Source organism: Protopterus annectens, chromosome 4.part0 (assembly GCF_019279795.1).
Source record: "Protopterus annectens isolate FY-2018-M chromosome 4.part0, PAN1.0, whole genome shotgun sequence".
NCBI classification, from domain to species: domain Eukaryota; kingdom Metazoa; phylum Chordata; order Ceratodontiformes; family Protopteridae; genus Protopterus; species Protopterus annectens.
Window position 1 is genome coordinate 894,922,357 of NC_056733.1, and position 25,166 is coordinate 894,947,522.

Here is a 25,166-nt window from a genome sequence, read left to right on the forward strand (position 1 = left end):
TTAGTAACTACCTATGAACCAATATCTTGATGGGGGGGGGGGGCTAGAAAAAGTAACACCAGAAAATCATACACATTTAAATGAAAAAGGCTGTCACACTGGTGCCTAAAAAGAGGACAATAGCCCTTGCAAGCCCAGCTATCACTGGCCCTTAGATACTTTTCAACTCCTTTTTAAATGATGTCTGTCTTATGCCTCTATTAAAGTTCATGCCTTAGCCATCTTAGCTTACTCCCACCCGGCCATGGAACAGTTCTTAAAAGGGGGTCCTCCACTTAAGACCACCTAGAAAGAAGCCAATCCCATCACAGAATATTAACTTAGCTTTGTAAAAGCTTATGTTTTATTCCTTTGAGCCAGCTGTTTTGGCCACCATCAAAATGGTTACTTGGAAGATTGCTGTAGCCCTAACACCAGGCAGGTATATATTACAATTACAGACATTGATGTTTAAGGAACCTTTCTTGAACTTTCACAAGTACAGGGTTACTCTTTACACTAACCCACCTTTTATGCCCATATATGTCTCTGAACTATCCCTTACTCAAACTAACGATCTTCAAGTATTTTTCCCATCTCCACAGATGTCACGTAAATATCTGACACATTTTTTCTGACTTTCTCCTTATCCACTTTAATCTGGTGCAATGTTGGATTTTATGTTTCCTGGAGAGAAGCCTCATTCTACTGAGGGCTTAAATTAGTCAAATTACCACTTCTCTGATGATTTCAATAGAGGCAGTCCTGTATACTAGCCAGTTTTGATTTGTGTTTTTTCACTTACAATCTAGCAGAGATTCTAACATCCTGTATCCTTTAGTAGTACACCTCACCTCCATTTGAGCCTCTCCCACCCATGTCTTCCAACAGTATACCTCAAAATCCAGCAGAGCTTTCAACATTCTGAGTTCTCCAATACAGTATACGTCTTTCAGAGCATCTGTCACTCTCATCTTCTAACATTACAGACAGCTTCCTACAGAGCTTTTAATATCCCACATCCTCCACCAGTTCAACTAATTTCAAGCAGCCCAGGATGGAATGTGACTGCGCTTCTATTTGACAGCTCATGGCCTATTCTCCACTTCTGTATTTGTTCTACAGGTGATCTGCCTTCCTCTTCAGTATGGTTATGCATACATTATCTACCTCACCCAACATATATCTTTCGCTCTTTTTCCATAGGATTTAATCTTTACCCATAATTTACAGACCTTTTTAAAAAGCATCCCCAAATCTGTATGTCTAAATTATATATTGCATCTCTGTCTGAGAAATTTTCCTTCCTGCATATTCACTATAAATGCACACTACATAGATAAAAAAGTAAAAAATAAATAGGCAAAATAAAGATCTTCTGGGATTTGATCTTGTCCTGAAGCATCCCGCAGTACTAGCAGTAACAACGCCTTGTTTCAGGTATAAAACATCTAAAGGTATAGGGCAATAATGGAGAACACTGGACCCTTTTAATAATTTTCTCAAGCTCCCCAATTTTGCCCATCTGCCTGAGCTGCTGGTAGCTCAGGTGAATGTAAACGATCCCATGGCACCCAGCCAAAACAGGTGTGCTTTATTTATTTAACATTTGTTTATCGGGGAAAGTCCATCTTGGAATGAAGCCAATTTTCAGCAGGGGTCTGGGGAAACATGCTCCAGATGCATGCCTTTGTAACGTGGGAGGAAACCCACATGAATGCAGGGAGGACATGCAGACCCCACACAGAAGGCACCCCAGCCGAGAATCCCTTTCACCAGTAACTTGTTTAATAAAATTCTCAACAAAAAAATTCCTCTAGTAAAATTCTCCACAAATAAAATCCTCTAATTCATAAAAAACTCATACAGTTTTCTTCTGTCTTGTAGTGCCTTTTTTCACCTTCTTTTAATCCCTTTTAAATCACATTATAACATTCTCTTCTTTTTCTATCAATCTCACTTATTTTTAACTTCCATAACTTTTTGTCATATTCTTTTTCTTCCATCCTTTCCCTGTTTTAATTTCTTTTCTATATTTTTTCTTCCCATTTATATTTTTCATATAGCATATTACCTATCAATTCTTTTTGTCTTTCTTTTAACTTTCTGATTACCCAAAATAAATGCATAGGTACTAAATGCACCACTAGACTTTTTAAATTCAAACTACCTTCTTTGTTTTTATTATAAATTATGTGTCTTTTCACCTGGTTCAACCTTAAGCCCCAACTGAAGCCAAAAGAAATCTCTAATAACTTTTTATCCATTTGAGTGGAAAACATACATGCTCCTATATATGCCATTTTCCCAAATACATATGGATTCAGCACATATGTATTTCTCTGAAATGTCACATAAAAATATCTCCAACAAACTATTTTTTTATTTGTTCAAATATATCTTTAATTTGACTTACTACACTTTCATACTCAACAAATGTCACTCTCAAACTTCCTTTCTTGTATAATATATTCCATTTTTTTATCTCACCATATCTCTTATATTTCATTTTGTTTAACTGCAGGCTAGATTTTTTAATGGCTTTTCAATCCTTATTACAATCTTACTTATAAATCTCTTGGCTTCTGTTATTATACCATAATCATCTGCATATGTCATACACATTGATAATTATACCGTAACCATCTGCATATGTCATACACATTGGTAATTATACCGTAACCATCTGCATATGTCATACACGTTGGTACACGTTGGTAATTATACCGTAATCATCTGCATATGTCATAAACATCTGTAATTATACCGTAATCATTTGCATATGTCATACACATTGGTAATTATACCGTAACCATCTGCATATGTCATAAACATTGGTAATTTTACACATTAGTAATTATACTGTAATCATCTGCATATGTCATACACATCGGTAATTATACCGTAATCATCTGCATATGTCATACACATCGGTAATTATACTGTAATCATCTGCATATGTCATACACATTGGTAATTATACCATAACCATCTGCATATGTCATACACGTTGGTAATTATACTGTAATCATCTGCATATGTCATACACATTGGTAATGGTACTGTAATCATCTGCATATGTCATACACATTGATAATTATACCTTAATCATCTGCATATGTCATACACATTGGTAATTATACCGTAATCATCTGCATATGTCATACACATTGGTAATATAACATTTAATTCCATCTCACATCTTGCTTCCTTCACTTGATACATGCATGTCTCAACTACTGCATTCATTGCTAATACAAAAAAGCACATACTCATTGGGCATTCCTGTTTTACTCCTCTCTTAATACCTATTTTTCCCATCCATCCATTAATCATAAATTGTACCTGTGAATTTTTATAATATTTCTTTATTACATTAATATCTTCCTCCTAAGCCATATGCCTGTAAAACCTGACACATTTCTTCATGGCCCACTTTATCTAATGCTTTAGCTATACCACAACCTATCAATCTTAATTCTTTATTTTCTTTCAGTATCATTTCTACCACTTTCACTGTAATTAACACTTTTTTGATGTCTCTTCCTTTTATGTCATAAATCTCTTTGCTAAGTATCTCATCCAAAACTTTCTTCATCCTTTTTTATTTTCATAAATATTTTATAGTTAGTATTCCCTGGCGTTATGGGCCTCAGTTTTTTATGTATCTTAAATGCAAAACAGAAAAAATTCCTCACGCCGTGCTAAAGTCCTGTATCCTTTAAACAAAATATCCAAAACGAAACGAAAAGTAACTGGACACTGCTGTAGATCAATAAATATTTAATAAAACACAATCCTTAAAACACAAAGTAAGCGCTTTCGGGTTACACCCTTTTTCATTCATTCATAAAATATTTAAAAAAAAAACTTCTAATTCACTGTCATTCATTGCCTTGTAATGCTCAAAATTTATACCGTCTAATCATTGTGCTGATTCACTTTTAACTTCGATTGTTTTAGTGTTCTCTTAAAAAAATCCTTTTTCAGAAATGTTTCACTTTCCATTCTTTTCTCCCATCCATTTCCTTTTTTCATACATTTTTGTACAGCATTTTCGATCACCTCTGTATGATCTTGTTTGCATTTTATATTCCCTTTTCCATCTAAGATAGCATCCATTCTTCCTTCTCTCATGTTTACTTGTTTTCCTAAATAACAGGAAACCTCCTGTTTCTTTCCTTTCAGAAAAAAAAAACATCTTTACATGAGTAACATCCTTTTAACTTTTTCTCTAATCTTTTCATATATCTGCATAAATCCCTACGTCACTCAATGGGTTGCTAACTGGCTTACTGACAGAACCCAGACAGTAAAAGTAGCCGACTCCAAATCCAGCTCCAGACAAGTGACAAGTGGAGTACCTCAGGGTTCAGTCCTGGGACCACTCCTGTTTGGCATCTACTTCTCTGAAGTACAGGCCAACACTAAGGGACTCTGGCTAACAAAGTTTGCAGATGACTGCAAACTGGGAGCCATCATTGAATCCCCAAATGACATGGATATTCTACAAAAGGGCCTTACAGAAACAGATGCCTGGTGCCAGAGCTATGGGCTCAAGCTTAATGCCAAGAAATGTATAGTTATCTCCTTTGGAAAAAAACATGTACCCATGAATTACCACAGAGGTGGCAGGACACTAAACATCGAAAGTGTGATGAGAGACTTAGGGACACAGGTGGACAGTGGTCTCACTTTCGATAACCACATTGCCACAATAGTCAGGAAATCCTTCTATGTGGCACACCTCATCACTAAGGGCTTTTCATCCAGAAAAATGGAGGTCATTGTCCCACTGTACTCATCCCTCATTAGACCCATTATAGGGTATAATGGCCCGTTTGGTATGTACCTCACAAGACATCTGCAACAGCTTGAAAGGCCACAGAAATACCTCACTAAAAGAATCACAGGCCTAAAGCAGATGCCATATACTGACCGTCTAAAAAAACTCTATCTATACTCTGTGGCATATCGTCTACTCAGAGGCGATCTCTGCTTAACATACAAGGCCATGTCAAACCGTACTACCTGTAGCCGAGAAGGCCTCCATTGATTTCCCTTTATTCACTGCTTGTATTTCCAACCTTTCAGTTTCTTCCAAATGTAATACTTCCTCTCCCATGTCACTCCATCTTGCTTCCTCTCCTTCCTTTGGCCCCACCTGGTTCATCAAATCTATCAGCAGTTGTGTCTCCAGTCCTCCATTTTCCAACTCTGTAACATTATTTTATATCCTTCTCCTTCGTTCAGTAAGTTTTCTCCTGCTGCTGTCTGTCTATCTCTACTGTACTCTCTTCCATCTTAGACTTCCCAGAACTCCACCAGAATTGCAGTAGCAGCATGCCAGCACCACCTAGTGGTTATGAAAAGTGTTTCATTTCCTTTCCTTCAAAGAGTAGTTTTTTTTATTGATACATACATTACATATTATTTGCATATTTACATTACTTACATCTATTTACAAATCTCCATACATTATAAACTTCAATTTAAGCATTCCCCCACTCTTTTATCCACAACCAAAACATTACTTTTTCCAAAACCTTTGTCAAAGTCCATTTTCCATTGTATTTCATTTCATTTAGTCTCTCATTCCATATAGTCCATGAAGCATAAAATATTACTCTGTCCATTTTCTTCACTTCTTCCTGTTTACGTGCACCATAATAACCAAATTCTATTATATCCATATTTATTTGTTCAAATTTTAACAAACTTTTCACCCTATTAACTTTACATATTTCTTTCCACAAGTTAACTCTTTCACATTTCAAAAACACATGTTCAGTTGTCTCAAGCTCTCCACATTTATTACATATTCTATCTTGCTTTCTTTTGCATGGCATATTTGCCTTAACCGGCAATTTTCTAATAGACAATCTCCATAAAAAATCATTACATTCTTTAATCTTTTACAGTTATTATATCTCATCATTATGGCTTTTTCTTATCTATTTCTAAGTCTTTCCATGGATCAATATAATAAAATGCTTTCATTATACATAAGTACCATTCCTTTCTATTTTTCTCACATATATTATTTTTTTACTTTCCATGACACAATTTTGTTTTGGTACTCTTCCATTTCTTCATTCACAATGTTTTTACTTTGTTTTTTAACTTCCATTCCTTTTCACAATTATTTGTATTTATAATATAGTGTCATTTCTATCAAGTTTTTATTTTCTTTCATAATTCCTTTTAATACCTTATATAAAATTAAAGATGTTGCATATACTATTGGGCTTATTAAACCCAAACCTCCTTGCTCTTTTTTCATATACAGAATCACTCTTTTGACTGGATTCAGTTCAGAACCCCATATAAAAGAGAATATAATCATCATTAAATCCTTTTCATACTTAATAGGAATCATATAAATGTTAGCAACATAAGCAATTTTCCTGTTACCATGGTGTTCAACAAGTCTGCCTTTTTCTTATATGAAAATCTATATGATTTCCAAAAATTAATCATATCCTTTACTTCTTTGAGTACATTATCCCATTGTTGCCTGTATTCATTCCTCCCAAATGTTATTCCTAATATATTTATATATTTTTCATTGAACTCAACACCTCCTATCATACATTCAAAACCAAATCCTTTACTTTTCTCCTTATTTATACTGAAACCATTTTTTTAAAAATGTATACTTAATTTTTCATTTACTTTTTCCATCCATACTTTATTTTTAACAATTAATACAATATCATCTGCATAATTATGCATTATTGGCAATTGTATTTCCTTCATCATTTTGTATTCAGCACTACTTGACATTTTATTAATTTCCAACACTATTCCATTCATAACTAATGAGAAAATTGCACTACTATCTGGGCAGCCCTGCTTTATTCCACAATCTATTTTTATTTCTTCCCCACTTCAGCCACTTACATTTAGTTTCATATAGTTCCTTTCATAAACAGATTTTATCATATTTTTTTGCTTACATTATAGGCCTGCAAAATTCCCCATAATGATTTATATTGAATATTATCAAAAGCTTTACTTATAACCCCATCATAACCTTTGCTTTTACATTTTTTATTTATGATACCATCGATTATTTCTCTTATTATCCATAATAACTCTTGACTTCCTTTTCCTTTTCTTCCAAATACATTTTTGTCATATATTATATCCATTTTTTCTATAACCTTTTTGTTAATATGCTCATAAAAAAATTATAATCTGTATTATTCAATGTTCTAGGTCTCCAATTTTTTATCTTGTCTTTATTTCCTTTTTTAAATATAAATTTTATAACTCCTGTACATATTTCTTTCTCTTTAATTCCAGTTTCTAACCATTTATTCATAACTTCTATAAAAATTATTTTTTGCCACTCTTTCATTTCTTTATACATACCATATTCAGTTCCATCTAGTCCTGTTGCAGAATTCATGTTAATATCTTTTAGAATTTCATTCAGTTCTTTCATGGTTATTTTTTGTTCTAAATACTCATTCTCTTCCTTATTTAATTTTTCACCTTTATAAATTTGTTCTATATTTTTTCCTATCTTAACAAATAATTCCAGTACACATTCTTTAATTATGTTGTATATTCCTTCTTGCTGTCTTATTTGCTAACCTTCCTTATTTTTTTAATTTACTTATTATTTTTCCTTCTTTTGTTATTTTACTCAAATATGGTGCTACCTCTCCTTTCTTTCCTTGTAAACAATATTTTTGCTTATATAACAAATTGTTAATTTTAATTTGATTCATTTTATGTATTTCTCTTTCTTTTTCATAAAATACATTTTTCTTCTCTAATAAGGCTTTAAATTTTTCTTCACTTAATATCATATATATCTCTTTTTCTTTTCTTCTTTTCTTCCTTATACAGTCTAAAATACCTTTTTTTATATTTTTCTTTAAAATGAAGCCACTAAACAGTCCAGTTCTCATAAAACTCCCCCATAGTCATGAGATTTTTCCATAATTCCACAAGTTCTTTTTTTCTCTTCTAGATCTAATTAATTTGCATTAATTCTCTTTATTCCTTTTCCTATTCTTATATATTCTTCATTTTCCTGTACTTTAACCCATATTGTCACATGATCTGAAAATCCAGCATAAATAATTCCTTTTTTTATAACTTTTAAACTATCAGATATTAAAAAAATAATCAATTTCTGTCCTAATTTCATTCCTTTTATAGGTCCAGTGGTTATTCTCCCATACACTTAACGTTCCACTTCTCAAAATTTCTTTAGCCATTTTAACATCACAATTGCTCTTATTTTTCCTTAAATTACAACTAAAATCACCCACCACTATAATGTCCATATTTACACAAACATAGTCAACAATATTTTTAAACATCATTTCTCTCTCTGTTTGTTACATATGCATATAAAGCCATAATTCTATACACATATTTTTCCATCACACGTCTATTACCGTAGTTCAGCCTAGTTCCACTATGGTTACATATAATATTTTAATGTTTTCTTGACATAATATATATATGCCCAAGCCTGTTTCTTTCACCATGTTCAAAACCACCACACCATTCCAAAGTTTTTTCAGTTTGTGTTCTTTCTTCCTCTGCTAGTAATCTGATATCTTCTATAGCAATAATATGTGCATCTACTGCAGCTCACCATTGTAATATACCTATTCTCTACTGCAGCACACCATTGTAATATACCTATTCTCTATTGCAGCACACCATTGTAATATACCTATTCTCTACTGCAGCACACCATTGTTTGTGTCTTTCAGCTTCTCCCGGTTAAGGGTCGCCACAGCGGAACTCCAGTCCGCTAATGATTGGTAGTGGATTTTTACGTACCGGGTTACCAGCCCTGACACACAACCTTTAACGAAGGTACAACCCATTCATGTTTGCCTCCACACAGAAGACACTCTAGCTGAGAATCGAATGGGCCAACGTCTTGCTATGAGGCGACAATGCTACCGCAGCACCACCACCGCAGCTACTGCAGCACACTCTACTGCAGCACACCACTGTAATATACCTATTCTCTACTGCAGCATACCATTGTAATATACCTATTATCTACTGCAGCACACCATTGTAATCTACCTATTCTCTACTGCAGCACACCATTGTAATCTACCTATTCTCTACTGCAGCACACCATTGCAATATACCTATTCTCTACTGCAGCACATCATTGTAATATACCTATACTTTACTGCAGCACACCATTGTAACATACCTATTCTCTACTACAGCACACCATTGTAATATACCTATTCTCTACTGCAGCACACCATTGTAGTCTACCTATTCTCTACTGCAGCACACCATTGTAATATACCTATTCTCTACTGCAGCACATCATTGTAATATACCTATACTTTACTGCAGCACAGCATTGTAATATACCTATTCTCTACTGCAGCACACCATTGTAATATACCTATTCTCTACTGCAGCACACCATTGTAATATGCCTATTCTCTACTGCAGCACACCATTGTAATACCATTGTAATATACCTATTCTCTACTGCAACACACCATTGTAATATACCTATTCTCCATTTAAGACTTTTCATGCTGTTCACATTTAAAGCTAATATTTTCAGCTTTTAAGAACAGTTAGTATAATAAAATGTTTATCCCTTTCCTTTCTTATTTTCTCTAAGCATTATGTTTTTTAATTTTGTTTTCCTTTCTTTAACTCTTTTTATTTCTTAGTGTGCACCAACCTGCTTCTTCCTCACTTGTCTCCTCTGTTTCTTTTTCCTTATTTTCTTTAACTTCACATTAAGGTGCAGTGGTAGCATTGTCGCCTCACAGCAAGAGGTTCTCCGGTTCAATTCTCGGCTGGAGCGCCTTCTGTGTGGAGTCTGCATGTCCTCCCCACGGTCGAGTGGCGTTCAAAAGACATGTGTGAATGGCCGTGCCTTTGTTGAAGGTTGGGCATCAAGCTGGCATCTCGGCACCATAAAAATGTACTGCCAATCATTAGTGGACCAGAGTTCTGCTCTGGCAACCCCTAACCGGGAAAAGCCGAAAGAAGAAGAAGATTTTCTTTAACTTGATGTATAACCTCTTTATCAGTTACATCTTTTTGTACATTTTGATGTATAACACATTTATCCTGTATAACTTGATGTATAACCTCTTTATCAGTTACATCTTTTTGTACAGTTTGATGTGTAACACATTTATCCTGTATAACTTGACGTATAACCTCTTTATCAGTTACATCTTTTGTACAGTTTGATGTGTAACACATTTATCCTGTATAACTTGACGTATAACCTCTTTATCAGTTACATCTTTTTGTACATTTTGATGTGTAACACATTTATCCTGTATAACTTGACGTATAACCTCTTTATCAGTTACATCTTTTTGTACAGTTTGATGTGTAACACATTTATCCTGTATAACTTGACGTATAACCTCTTTATCAGTTACATCTTTTTGTACATTTAGATGTGTAACACATTTATCCTGTATAACTTGACGTATAACCTCTTTATCAGTTACATCTTTTTGTACAGTTTGATGTGTAACACATTTATCCTGTATAACTTGATGTATAACCTCTTTATCAGTTACATCTTTTTGTACAGTTTGATGTGTAACACATTTATCCTGTATAACTTGACGTATAACCTCTTTATCAGTTACATCTTTTTGTACATTTAGATGTGTAACACATTTATCCTGTATAACTTGACGTATAACCTCTTTATCAGTTACATCTTTTTGTACATTTAGATGTGTAACACATTTATCCTGTATAACTTGACGTATAACCTCTTTATCAGTTACATCTTTTTGTACAGTTTGATGTGTAACACATTTATCCTGTATAACTTGACGTATAACCTCTTTATCAGTTACATCTTTTTGTACAGTTTGATGTGTAACACATTTATCCTGTATAACTTGACGTATAACCTCTTTATCAGTTACATCTTTTTGTACAGTTTGATGTATAACACATTTATCCTGTATAACTTGACGTATAACCTCTTTATCAGTTACATCTTTTTGTACATTTTGATGTGTAACACATTTATCCTGTATAACTTGACATATAACCTCTTTATCAGTTACATCTTTTTGTACAGTTTGATGTGTAACACATTTATCCTGTATAACTTCACGTATAACCTCTTTATCAGTTACATCTTTTTGTACATTTTGATGTGTAACACATTTATCCTGCATAACTTGACGTATAACCTCTTTATCAGTTACATCTTTTTGTACAGTTTGATGTGTAACACATTTATCCTGTATAACTTGACGTATAACCTCTTTATCAGTTACATCTTTTTGTACAGTTTGATGTGTAACACATTTATCCTGTATAACTTGACATATAACCTCTTTATCAGTTACATCTTTTTGTACAGTTTGATGTGTAACACATTTATCCTGTATAACTTCACGTATAACCTCTTTATCAGTTACATCTTTTTGTACATTTTGATGTATAACACATTTATCCTGTATAACTTCACGTATAACCTCTTTATCAGTTACATCTTTTTGTACAGTTTGATGTGTAACACATTTATCCTGTATAAATTCACGTATAACCTCTTTATCAGTTACATCTTTTTATACAGTTTGATGTGTAACACATTTATCCTGTATAACTTCACGTATAACCTCTTTATCAATTACATCTTTTTGTACAGTTTGATGTGTAACACATTTATCCTGTATAACTTCACGTATAACCTCTTTATCAGTTACATCTTTTTGTACAGTTTGATGTGTAACACATTTATCCTGTATAAAGTACAGTATTGTACCTACCATAAATGTAGATGTCCGATAGGTATGCATCTGCAGTCATAACATATGGGTTGTCCTGCCTCAAGCAGCCCTTCGGTCGGCCGGATTCCAAAGTCTGGGTCTGGCCTCGGCTGATGTCACACTTTCCCCGACGTCAGAGCTTCTGGGGTATAAAGGCATCAGCCAACGCCATTTTCCTCAGTGTTTCTTGCCCCAGATGCCAGGTGCCCTCTAGGAAGGCTAAATTTGGATAAATGTTGAAAATTTCAAACAGTAGCAAACAAGATATATATATATATACATATATACATATATACATACAAACAAATACACCATAATAGATTCCCCCAGCTAGCTGAAGAAGGGGTAAGCACCCTAGGAATACCACAGAGGGGAAGGAGGGTGGGTAATCCTGACTGCAGATGCATACCTATCGAACATCTACATTTATGGTAGGTACAAAACTGTACTATGTCCTTCAAGGATGCATCTGCAGTCATAACATATGGGTAGAATACCATAGCCAAACTGGGGGAGGAGGTACTAAGATAAGGATGGTGTAGTTAAGATCCCTTATAAAACTTTAGTTGCAAAACCTGCTCGGGATCTGGAGTATAAAGGTAGATTGTAATGCTTGGCAAATGTATGCACGGAGCTCCAAGTAGCAGCTTCTAAAATGTCCTTGGTAGCCACCCCTCGTAGAAAAGCTGTAGTGGTGGCTGTGGCTCTTGTGGAGTGAGGCCTGATATTTTCAGGAGCTGTCTTTCCATGAAAAGAGTAGCAAAAACGAATGCAATTTCCTATCCATTTTGAAATTGTCTGTTTGGAAATTGCTTTTCCTTGCACTCCAGTTACATATGCTACAAAACGTTGGTCAGTTTTTCTGCTGGTTTTAGTTCTGTCCAGATAGTAGCGTAGTTGTCTGTGTACATCCAAGGTGTGCAATAGTTTTTCCCCCCTGTTCTGTGGGTTAGGGAAGAACGTAGGCAAATGAATAGCTTGGTTCAAGGATACCCTGGATACCACCTTTGGCATGAAAGTAGGATTGGTTCTCAGAGACACTCTATCCTGGTGAAAAATAAGGAAAGGCTGCACTACCATTAGTGCCTGTAACTCGGATACTCTTCTTGCTGAAGTGATTGCCAGAAGGAAAGCAGTTTTCCAAGATAAGAACTGTAAGTCTGCTGATGCTGCTGGTTCAAAAGGGGGTAATGTTAATTTTTCCAGCACAAAATTGAGATCCCATGTAGGCAGAGGGGGTCTCCTTGGAGGTTTTACATTTTTGATCCCTCTTAAAAATTGTCGGAGGAGAGGGTGAGAGAAGATAGGAGGATCCATGTTGTACTCTGCTGAAATTGCTGAAGCATGAATCTTAATGGAAGAATAGGACAGGCCATTGTGGAACAGTTCTGCTAAATATTCTAGGATGTGTGCTAGGTTTGCCAGTGTGATATTTGTACCCTTTGATGCGCTCCAAATGAGGAATCTCTTCCATTTAGCTGAATATGTCTTCCTTGTGGAGGGTCTGCGAGCCTCCAGGATAATGTCCTTGACCCTCTGAGATAAAACAGTTTTGTTTTGTTTTAAGCAATTTTCCAGGCAGTTAGCTGCAGTGTTTTCAAGTTTGGATGCAGGGTCTTGAAGTTGTTCTGCGTTAGAAGAAGAGGCCAAAGGGGTAGAGGCCATGAGTTCGCCTGAGACATGCTTCTCAGTAGTGGGTACCAGTGCTGCCTTGGCCAGTCTGGAGCTATTAGTATCACCTTTGGCTGTTCCTCCCTGATCTTCAGTAGAACTTTGTACATCAATGGGAGAGGTGGAAAAGCATACACTGTTAGGGCATTCCAGCTGAAAGAGAGAGAGTCCACCCTCCAGGCTTGTGGGTGGTATACTCTTGAGCAGAATTTCTTCAGTTGGTGGTTGAGTGGGGAGGCGAACTGGTTTATCTCTGGCATCCCCCATTTCTTTGTTATGGTTTTGAAGATGTCTGGATGCAGCATCCATTCGTGAGCATCCGTGGTAGTTCTGCTTAAGCTGTCTGCTAGTGAATTCTCTTTTCCTGGTACGAATTTGGCCTGCAGCTGGATGTTGAGATTCAGGCCTAGGTTCCACAGATCCATTGCCATCCAGCATAGAGGGTAGGAATGCGTGCCTCCCTGTTTGTTTATGTACCACATGACTGTGGTGTTGTCTGTCCTTATCAGCAGATGTCCTTGCTGGAGGAATGATTTGAATGTCTCGATTGCATGTTTCACTGCCAGCATCTCCTTTAGGTTTATGTGTAAGTTCAGCTGGTCCTGAGACCATAGGCCTTGGATACACTTGTCCTCCACGTGTGCTCCCCATCCTAGGTCTGAGGCGTCTGTGGTGATGGTCTGCCTTGGTTGTGGTTTGTTGAAAGGCAACCCTCTGTTGGACTGGCAGGCCTGAGCCCACCACAGGAATTCCTTTTTCAGGCATGGAATGATTGGTATCATGGTTTCTAGACTGTGCCTGTGTTGAGACCATACATTCCTTAGGTACCATTGTAATTTTCTCATATGTAGCCTGGCATGCGGGATCAAAATTATGCAGGATGCCATGTAACCCAGGGCCTGCAGGACTTTCCTTGCAGTGAGCTGAGTTTGTCTTGTCAAAGCCATGAAGTAGACTGGGAGTTGCTTTTGTTTTTCTTCTGTGAGAAAAGCCATCTGAGTGATTGTGTCCAGATCCGCACTCAAAAAGGTTATCCTTTGGGATGGCGCTAGTCTTGACTTCTGGATGTTGACTGTGTATCCCAAGGCCTGTAACAGGTGCATGACATAGGCCAAATCCTTTATTAGTTTTGTCTTGTTGTCCGCTTGTATTAGGCAGTCGTCCAGGTATGGATAGATTTGAATTCCCTGAAGCCTGCAATGTGCAATTACTGATGCCAGGCATTTTGTGAATACTCTGGGCACAGTAGATAAGCCAAAGGGCAATGCTGAGAATTGATAATGCTCTGATCCTGCAAGAAATCTGAGGTGTCTTCTGCAATCTGGTCATATAGGGACGTGCAGGTATGCCTCCTTGAGATCTAGAGTCACCAGCCAAGACTCCTTGCCCAACATGGGAAGAAGTTGCTGTAGGGTCAGCATCTTGAATTTTGGCACAATGAGATATGTGTTTAGTGCGGACAAGTCGAGAATAGGCCTCCATTGGTTTTCTTTTCTTGGTACAAGGAATAGTCTGGAATAAAATCCTTGGCCTTGTTCCATAGATGGTACCCTTTCTATAGCTTTCATCTGAAGTAAATTGTGGATTTGTCTTAAAGCCTCTGGCTTCTGGTTTGGTGGAAGGTTTGGCATTCCGCTCCTTCTTGGAAAAGTGTGGAAGTGAAACCTGTATCCTTTGTCTATTGTTTGCAATGTTCATTTGTCTTTTGTAATTCAATACCAGTTTTTCGAGAATAAAGACAGCTTTCCGCCCAAGGGTGCTTCCAGTTGTTCCCTGGTAGGCGGAGTCAGAGTCAAGTCATTGTGTCTGTCCTGTGGAAGTGGTTGTAGTTGCAGCTGTGGCACTACTCCTCTGGTTGGCAGGCTGCCACTGACGACCCCTGTAGGCACCCTTTGATTGACCTCTGCCTCTTGGGCATCTATTCCTGCCCCTCTGTGCTCTGGAGGTATCTGGAAAGGACCAATTCTTTGAAGGCCAGTTTCTGCTGAACCTCGGAGGTTGAACCTGCAGAAAATCCTTTACTGTTTGCACAGATTTTGCTTTTTCTTCCACTTTCTTTAGAATCTCCTGTGCAGGGGAGCCAAATAAACTTTGTTTCTCCATTGGAGCATCTAGGAGTTTAGCCTTGACATGGTCTGGCAAGGATTGCTCTTTTAGCCAGGCATGTCTTCGAATTACTGCCCCAGTCATAGCTGATCTAAATGAAGCCTCCAGTGCATCATAGCCACATTTTAAGAAATGATTACTGACCTGCTGAGAATTGTGTACCAAATCCTGAAGGGACTTTCGGTCTAAAGGTTCAGTAGAAGAAAGCTTTTTATTCAGCTGATCTAACAAATATTCCTGGTACTGTATCATGTGGAACTGACAGTTTAATGCCCTGGCAGAAAGAGTAGCAGATGTATAAACCTTTTTTCCCCATCTCTCTAGTGCTCTTGACTCTCTTTCAGAGGGTAGGGGGCTTTTTCCAGTGGCACCCGCAACACCGTTTGGGCCCTGAGATATAGTTTCTGGGTCTGCAGCATGGGCTTTATACAAATGGAAGTGAGAATCCGGGACCCTGTAATATCTGTCAGGTTTGGCAGGGGCCGGGGGAAGAGAGTCAGGGGCAGAACTGACATCATTATATGCATCATCAACTACAGTTAGCACAGGTGGTATGGCTAAAGGCCTATGCTGTGGTAAGTGTAAAAAGGTTCTTAATCTTTTTCTAGAATCAGAGAAATCCTGACCCTGCCATTGAAAGTGTTCCCTCATTGAATGCAAAGTTTCCCCAAAGGAAAATTCTTCAGGAGGGGAGGCAGAAGGAATAGAGTCTTCTGCATCTGAATTCTCATAAGGAGAATATGGCCCTTCCTGATGGTCTGATAAATCTGATCCACCCGAGGAGTAATCTGAGGAGAGTGGTTCAGGGGGTTCAAACCTAGGCCTTTTGTCAGGAGGAGGGTGGGATGCCCTGTCTGGGTGAGGTTGGGAACCCCTAATCATGGATATAAGGTCCTCAGCAAGGCTGAGAATCTGAGAACTTGAGGAAGGTCTCTGAGAAGTAGGGGGCCTAGCTGCCCCACGTGCAGGTGTAGAAATGTCCAATAGAATGGTGTCGGACAATTCTTGTGCGCTTGCTTCTTCGGTAGGGATTTCTGTAGCCGACGCAGCCGGGGCCTCTCTGGCCTCGGTTGTCGGAGGTATGATTTCGGCAGAAGTAAGAACCGAGGACTCAGTTTCAGCCGAAACCGAGACACTCGCGGTAGGCCTAACCGTGGTTTCAGCCGAAACCGTGGGCCGCGAGTGTCGGTCCTTTTCCTTGTGTTTTTTTGGTTAAATGTGTAGTCGGAGTCTCCAACGGCATTTTATATGCAAAAGCGGATCCAAAAACTCTTCTGCAAACTCCGACCGAAGTCTAAGAGTCCGTCGGTTGAAGGAGGCACAGGCTAAACAAGCTGATACGTCGTGGTCTGGGCCTAAGCAAGGAAGGCAGTAAGAATGGAAATCCTTATGAGGTATCTGTTTCCCACAAGTTAAACAATTATTTACTTTGTCTGACATCGGCTGAGGCAAGAAAGAGTCCCCAACGGGGTACTTAGCTTTTTTAGAAGTCTTCGGTAGCTGAAATCTCTGGATCTGACCGACCGGCACTTGCGAACAGCTTCTGCTTTGGGCACCGTGCGGCAAGAAAGACTGAGGAAAATGGCATCGGCTGATGCCTTTATAACCCAGAAGCTCTGACATCGGGGAAAGTGCAACATCAGCCGAGGCCAGACCCAGACTTTGGAATCCGGCCGACCGAAGGGCTGCCTGAGGCAGGACAACCCATATGTTATGACTGCAGATGCATCCTTGAAGGACATCTTGACGTATAACCTCTTATCAGTTACACCTTTTTGTACAGTTTGATGTGTAACACATTTATCCTGTATAACTTGACGTATAACCTCTTTATCAGTTACATCTTTTTGTACATTTTGATGTGTAACACATTTATCCTGTATAACTTGACGTATAACCTCTTTATCAGTTACATCTTTTTGTACAGTTTGATGTGTAACACATTTATCCTGTATAACTTGACGTATAACCTCTTTATCAGTTACATCTTTTTGTACAGTTTGATGTGTAACACATTTATCCTGTATAACTTGACGTATAAACTCTTTATCAGTTACATCTTTTTGTACAGTTTGATGTGTAACACATTTTCCTGTATAACTTGACATATAACCTCTTTATCAGTTACATCTTTTTGTACAGTTTGATGTGTAACACATTTATTCTGTATAACTTCACATATAACCTCTTTATCAGTTACATCTTTTTGTACAGTTTGATGTGTAACACATTTATCCTGTATAACTTCAAGTATAACCTCTTTATCAGTTACATCTTTTTGTACAGTTTGATGTGTAACACATTTATCCTGTATAACTTGAAATATAACCTCTTTATCAGTTACATCTTTTTGTACAGTTTGATGTGTAACACATTTATCCTGTATAACTTGACGTATAACCCCTTTATCAGTTACATCTTTTTGTACAGTTTGATGTGTAACACATTTATCCTGTATAACTTGACGTATAACCTCTTTATCAGTTACATCTTTTTGTACAGTTTGATGTGTAACACAATTATCCTGTATAACTTGACGTATAACTTCTTTATCAGTTACATCTTTTTGTACCGTTTGATGTGTAACACATTTATCCTGTATAACTTGACATATAACCTCTTCATCAGTTACATCTTTTTGTACATTTTGATGTGTAACACATTTATCCTTTATAACTTGACATATAACCTCTTTATCAGTTACATCTTTTTGTACAGTTTGATGAGTAACACATTAATCCTGTATAACTTGACGTATAACCTCTTTATCAGTTACATCTTTTTGTACAGTTTGATGTGTAACACATTTATCCTGTATAACTTGACGTATAACCTCTTTATCAGTTACATCTTTTTGTACAGTTTGATGTGTAACACATTTATCCTGGATAACTTGACGTATAACCTCTTTATCAGTTACATCTTTTTGTACAGTTTGATGTGTAACACATTTATCCTGTATAACTTGACGTATAACCTCTTTATCAGTTACATCTTTTTGTACAGTTTGATGTGTAACACATTTATTCTGTATAACTTGATGTATAACCTCTTTATCAGTTACATCTTTTTGTACAGTTTGATATGTAACACATTTATCCTCTATAACTTGACGTATAACCTCTTTATCAGTTACATCTTTTTGTACAGTTTGATGTGTAACACATTTATCCTGTATAACTTGACGTATAACCTCTTTATCAGTTACATCTTTTTGTACAGTTTGATGTGTAACACATTTATCCTGTATAACTTGACGTATAACCTCTTTATCAGTTACATCTTTTTGTACATTGATGTGTAACACATTTATCCTGTATAACTTGACGTATAACCTCTTTATCAGTTACATCTTTTTGTACAGTTTGATGTGTAACACATTTATCCTGTATAACTTGACGTATAACCTCTTTATCAGTTACATCTTTTTGTACAGTTTGATGTGTAACACATTTATCCTGTATAACTTGACGTATAACCTCTTTATCAGTTACATCTTTTTGTACAGTTTGATGTGTAACACATTTATCTTGTATAACTTGATGTATAACCTCTTTATCAGTTACATCTTTTTGTACAGTTTGATGTGTAACACATTTATCCTGTATAACTTGACGTATAACCTCTTTATCAGTTACATCTTTTTGTACAGTTTGATGTGTAACACATTTATCCTGTATAACCTTGACGTATAACCTCTTTATCAGTTACATCTTTTTGTACAGTTTGATGTATAACACATTTATCCAGTATAACTTGACGTATAACCTCTTTATCAGTTACATCTTTTTGTATAGTTTGACGTGTAACACATTTATCCTGTATAACCTCATTTTCGTTTTTGTTTTTATTTCTTTGCACATTCATTTCACATTCTAGCCATGAATGACCAGTATTGCCACATTTTTTGCACTTTAAATCACATTTTTTGTATTTTGCCCTATTTTACCATATAAATAACATCTTTTTTATCACATTCATTGATTAAATGATCATTTTTTCCACAAAAATAACAAGTTTTTGTTTGACCTCTGTATTTCACAAAACCCCTATTACCATGAACATTAATAATACTAGGTACGTGTATAACATTATCATTTTCTATTTTCAGTATTACTCCACATTCCCATCCCCCAGTCCATAGTCCTATTTCACCATAAATATTTTTGTAGTGTCCATTACTTCTTTACATGTAGTTAACAAATGTTCTTTTAGTTCTTTTGCTTCAACTTCAGTTCTAAACCGGATCGTTATTCTTGTTTTTTTCATTTGTCTGTAAAAAGCTTGCACAACATATTTTGACCATGGATAAATATTTTTCTTTTGTTCATATGCACCCAAAATTTTTTCCATGGCCAGCGCAGTCTTAAATATCAAGTCACAAAAAGTCTGTTTATTAATTAAAATGAATGCTCTTAACTCTTTTGCTTTGTAGTCCAGAGGTGCTATGACAAAGTCCCAAACCTTATACCTGTCCAAACATTCTTCTTTTTCACAGCTCACATGTACTTTATACTTGTTTTTTTGTTTCTTTTATTTCTTCTTTCTTCTTTGCTCCTTCTCCCACAGTTTGTGCATATGTTATTGTCTCTTGAACTTTTCCTGGCACAATCTCTTCTTCTCCTTTTTCTTCTTCTATTTTCTCCATGATGTCACTCCATGAAACTGCTGCTCCACTTTCTGGTTCACTTTGCTTTACCATTTCTTCCAAATAATCATCCCGCAACTCTCCCGATTGGAGGGTTGTAATTATGCATTTTTCAGAGATAACTGTTTCTCCTTCAAACAATCTCATCTGAAAGTCTTCCTCTGAATCCATCTCTGTTACAGCTACAGTCCCCTTTTCCTCCAATGTCACTGTTTTTTTCTGCACCCACAGCATCAGAAAAAACTTCTGGTAATGATTCTGCCATTTCAGCTACATTTTCATCAACCTTCACTTCATTTTCAGCCAAAGATGAGTCAGCCGTATTTTCTTCCTGTTCGTCCTGGCTGCCTCCATGCCTGGACAGGAAACAGGAAGTCAGGATGTGTAACACACAAATCCTTCCCCTGACTACCAAGAGTAGGGGAAGTTCCCTGGTGCCCTAGCCAAATTTCTGATAACCTGAAACCATCTCAGATCTCCCCTGAAATGAGGCAACTGACAAGTTGGACTAACCTGGTCAACAAAGTGTAAATAAATACATTTGTTCATACCTGTCAAATGATATGGTGGCAGTGTAGTTTGTCATCTACTCCATAATTTGACAGGTGCAGAGATATGAGGAGCGGCAGTTTCCAGGGAACAGATGAAACCAATGGTCAAATTGACAACAGCGTTATCACTTGATTGCTATTTTTGTTAACTCCATTGTAAGGGAGGCACTTCTGCTTTTTTGTTAATGCCATGTGTAAGGGGATTTGACACCCCCATTAACCCCCTATTCTCCATCTTTAAAAAATAATAAATGTAGAGCATTAAGGGGGGTAGCAGCCCACCCTTACAAACAGAATTAACAATCCATCTGTCTCATCTACCTCTATCTTCCTCTAGCTGTTTATCTATCTACTTACTTATCTAAATAAAAATAGTACTGGACTATGAACAGAAAAAAATGTGGGTGATTATAGAGCAGCAGAGAACTCTGTGTAACCATATCACTTTCATTCTGCACCAGCACTTACACTGGTCCAGTGATGTCCATAATCAATGGATACAGCATTATATAACTCTGTCTAAGCTGTTTACATCCTCAGGTTTTGGTTCTTAGGGTACAACTCTGTGACAGACTCCAGATAGCAACATAAAAAGAACATATTCCAGGAAATAGCTGTCTCGGACTTAGTATATGTGAATTCATTTTTTCAGTCATTCAGTTTCCATATTTCAGGACTTATTCTAGCCGGTCCCAAAATTTCAAACAGTTACCTACTCAAGCACACTGTACTGTAAATGGTTTAATGCTGATGTGTAATGTTCACTATTACGAAACACATATTCATGCTGACCTGTGATTACTGGGCAAAGTAACAGGTGTGATAGAAAGACACTCATTTCAAATCACTTACCAGCTTGGTGTCTGGGCTGAGCAAGCTACTACTGGGTTCAAGTCCGGGTGGGGAAACTTGCTGGAAAATTGCCTGGGTTGTCACCATTGTACTGTTTCCATGGCTGCTTATGCTGGGAGACACTACTTCACCAATATACCTTACTCCTGCAAGAAAAAATGAAAAAGAGATTGTAATCCACCAATTTGACAGGTTTCACAGATCTTATTATACAAATTTGTATTCCTAACAGAAGAACCCAGACAAAGGGTGTGATATAATGTGTATGTAGTGCACTTTAGAAGTTTTTATTTTTGTTACCTAAACTGTCAGTGCACCATAAGCAGCTTATATACATCTTTGTTATGCTATCAGATTTACTAAAATTCCCAAAACAACATTTATATAAATCGCTATAAACTACTGTAAAAGTTCACACACTGTACACAGAAATCACAGACGCATACACCCATCAAAACATTGTAATCCATCTGAAACAAATCCCTAAATCCAAATTGACATTTAGATTAAAAGGGAAAAAAAATAAAAGACAAAAAAGGCACAGATCATGCTTCTTGGTCATTTTAGTATGAAAATCTAACTTCACACATTTATTATAGCAATAACTCACACCTGGGTGTGGGTAATGCTAAATTTACCCACGGTTGGTGTGGTTTGGTTCCGAGGGTGAAGCCCGAGGGACCAAACAAAGCCAACCGTGGGTAAATTTAGCATTACCCACACCCAGAAGTGGGTTATTGCTATTATACCATGACATTATTTAAGAAAAGAAACTGTTACTTTTCTTAAATAATGGCATAGTATAATGCCTGTTTACTGCCCTTCCGCAGATGTCTGGCATCCGCGGCAGTTCTGATGTACTGCGCGCCTGCGCAGTACATCAGAGTTGAGCAAAAGCACGGAGAAAGCAAGATCTCCGTTGCTTTTTATGTCTTGCTATGTTAAATGAGTTTAACATAGCGAGACAGTTTTAAAATAAGCAACGGACATCTCCGCTGTTATTTTAACTGTCTCGCTATGTTAAACTCATTTAACATAGCGCGACACTAAAAAAAGCAACGGGGATCTTGCTTTCTCCGTTGCTTTTTTGAACGCTATGTTAATGGGTTTAACATGGCGAGACAGTTTAAAATAAGCAACGGAGATCTCCGTTGCTTATTTTAAAGCTGTCTCGCTATGTTAAACCCATTTAACATAGCGAGACAGTGTTTTAAAAAAACGAGTTATACTAATGGAAAAAAGTCCGGGCGACCGGACCTTTTTCCATTAGTATAACTCGATTTACAACGGGCACGCTGGCCAATCAGCGTGCACGTTTTGGGGGGGTCATGGTATAATAACAAATAATGTACACATACAATCCACCCCCCAAAAAAAAACTGTCCACCTAAATCATCCATCCATCCATCTGTTGTTTTTCTAGTAAGAGTTTGTGGTGGTTAGTAAAGCTATGGTCGGCAGCCCAGATTTCCATACACCCAGCAACTTGCAGCTCATGCCGAGGGGATGCTAATGCATTTCCATGGCACTTGAGAGATATAATCTGTCCAGCATGTCTTGGGTCTGACTTGGCACCTCCTACCAGTGGACCATGACTGGTACATCACCCATAGGAGGTTGTCATGGCATCCTCATGAGATGCCTTAAATCATCTCAACAGGCTTCTATCAGTCCTGAAGAGCAGTGCTTCTGCCCCCGGTATCATCCTGTATTGCTGAGCTGCTCAATGTGTCTCAGTGAGTGTGTCCCACAGCCCTACAGAGACACCTTATTTATATGACATGCCTCTGTGATCTCATCCTTTCAGTCACAGACCAAAGCTCACCTCATCCTTTCAGTTACTGCCCAAAGCTTGTGTCATCAGTTCAGTCACTGCACAATGCTCTTGACAGTTCGGGGGATGCGGACACAGAACAACTGAAAATCTGAGGGCTTTATAGTATGACTTAGATCCTGCTCCATTGTCATAGTCCAGTACAACATCTGCACTGTAATTGCACTTGTCCACTGGTCGGTCTCCTCCTCATCCCTTCTACCCTCACAGATGAACAAGGCTTTGAGATACTTAAACTCCTCCATTTAAGGTAACTGCTCCTCATCTATAGAGAAGTACCCACTCTTTTCCTGGACGCAACTGTGATAGCTGATTTAGAAGTGCTTATTCTCATCCCAGTCATGTCACACCTAGCAGTAAACTGCTCCAATTCACACACTGGAGTTCATGGTAATTTAAGATCAAGGGGATAACATCATCTGTAACCAACTTAGGTTCAACCTTGATGCCTCCTGCTACCCAGCTAAAATCTTGTAGTAAAGGAGTTGTACGACAGAACCTAGAAACTCCAGTGGGAACCCACGCTGCAGAATTATGGACCTGCCATAGGTAAAGAGTATAGTGGTTCAGAAGTGATAAAACCAAGAAATACACAATTGTTGCCAGAAAGGTCATGTGATCCAAGTGATGCTCTTCAAGATGAAAAAAACATGGCGTGCTACCTAATAACAACTTCAGAGCCAGTCCATGATTGAGAAGTATCCCCCTGGACACCTCCCATGGTATGCTTACCAGGCATAGCCTACTATGACGAGGTCCCAGTGCAGCCCCAAGACATGCTGGAATTGGGAAAATCTGGTTTGCCCTTCTCTTCTCACTACCTTATGAACCTCTCCATGATAAGTGGTGTAGAAAAAAGATGGATGGATGGATGGATGGATGGATGGATGGATGGATGGATGGACGCAAAAGATAGAGACAATGGTGAATCTCAGAGCTGGGGTTTGCAAAATAAAATGACTCAGTCATTTGGGCAGCTCAGAACTGCAAGCTATTTATAAAGGGGATAACCAAAAAGAGTTACAATATTCACAATTTTTGTATTTTGTGGAACAGCATGAGCATCAACGCCCATTTACTGCGTGATTCACAGGAGCTCTTCTAGTCATTGATGGGGATGGTTTAACACTCTATGACCCAGATTACTGAGGTGTCATTAATCACACCCCAGGGTGTGTAGACTACTGAGGTGCCATTAATCACACCCCAGGACCTGTAGTATCATATGGTATTTTGAGTTACAGCAAGATATCTATCAGGGATCCTTGTATATTATGGCTGTGTGATCTATCATGAGACATTGATGAGGGTGTCTATCAATGTGTGGCCCAGTGAGAAATAAAAGTGAGTGATTTCAGCTCATAGAACTCTAACTTCTGCCATTTCTGTTTTTCTTTAGAACTCTGTGGTATGCTGAGATACCACAGTGCAATTATCAGGGCCTCTATTGTGGCCCTTAACATTGTACAGGCCAGTGGGTAGCATAAGTGATTTAGTCCTGTAGTAATCTGTGACACATTGAATTTAGTCATGTAGTAATCTGTGACACATTAGATACCTTGAACCAGTCTTGAGGACCCCCCTCTGATATTGTATGGTCTAGTGAAATTTCATGAGACAGATTATCATTGGCCCTAGTACTCTTTTGTTCAGGCAATACAATGATTCAGCCAAGGGTGCCCCTAGCATACCTCTCAACTGTCCAGGTTTTTGCCTCATATTTTTGGTCTGTTCCTCATAAAATTTGTGGT

At 37.5% G+C, this 25,166-nt stretch overlaps 1 protein-coding gene across 3 annotated transcripts in view; it reads right to left on the reverse strand.

Moving 5' to 3' along the window:
• HNF1A (HNF1 homeobox A) overlaps window positions 1-25,166 on the reverse strand; it is a 457,456-nt gene that overhangs the window by 157,160 nt on the left and 275,130 nt on the right. For all 3 annotated transcript variants that reach the window (XM_044068856.1, XM_044068854.1, XM_044068855.1), the window contains exon 5: window positions 21,582-21,727. In XM_044068856.1, coding sequence (XP_043924791.1) covers window positions 21,582-21,727 — 146 coding nt within the window. The remainder of the gene's footprint in view (window positions 1-21,581; window positions 21,728-25,166) is intronic.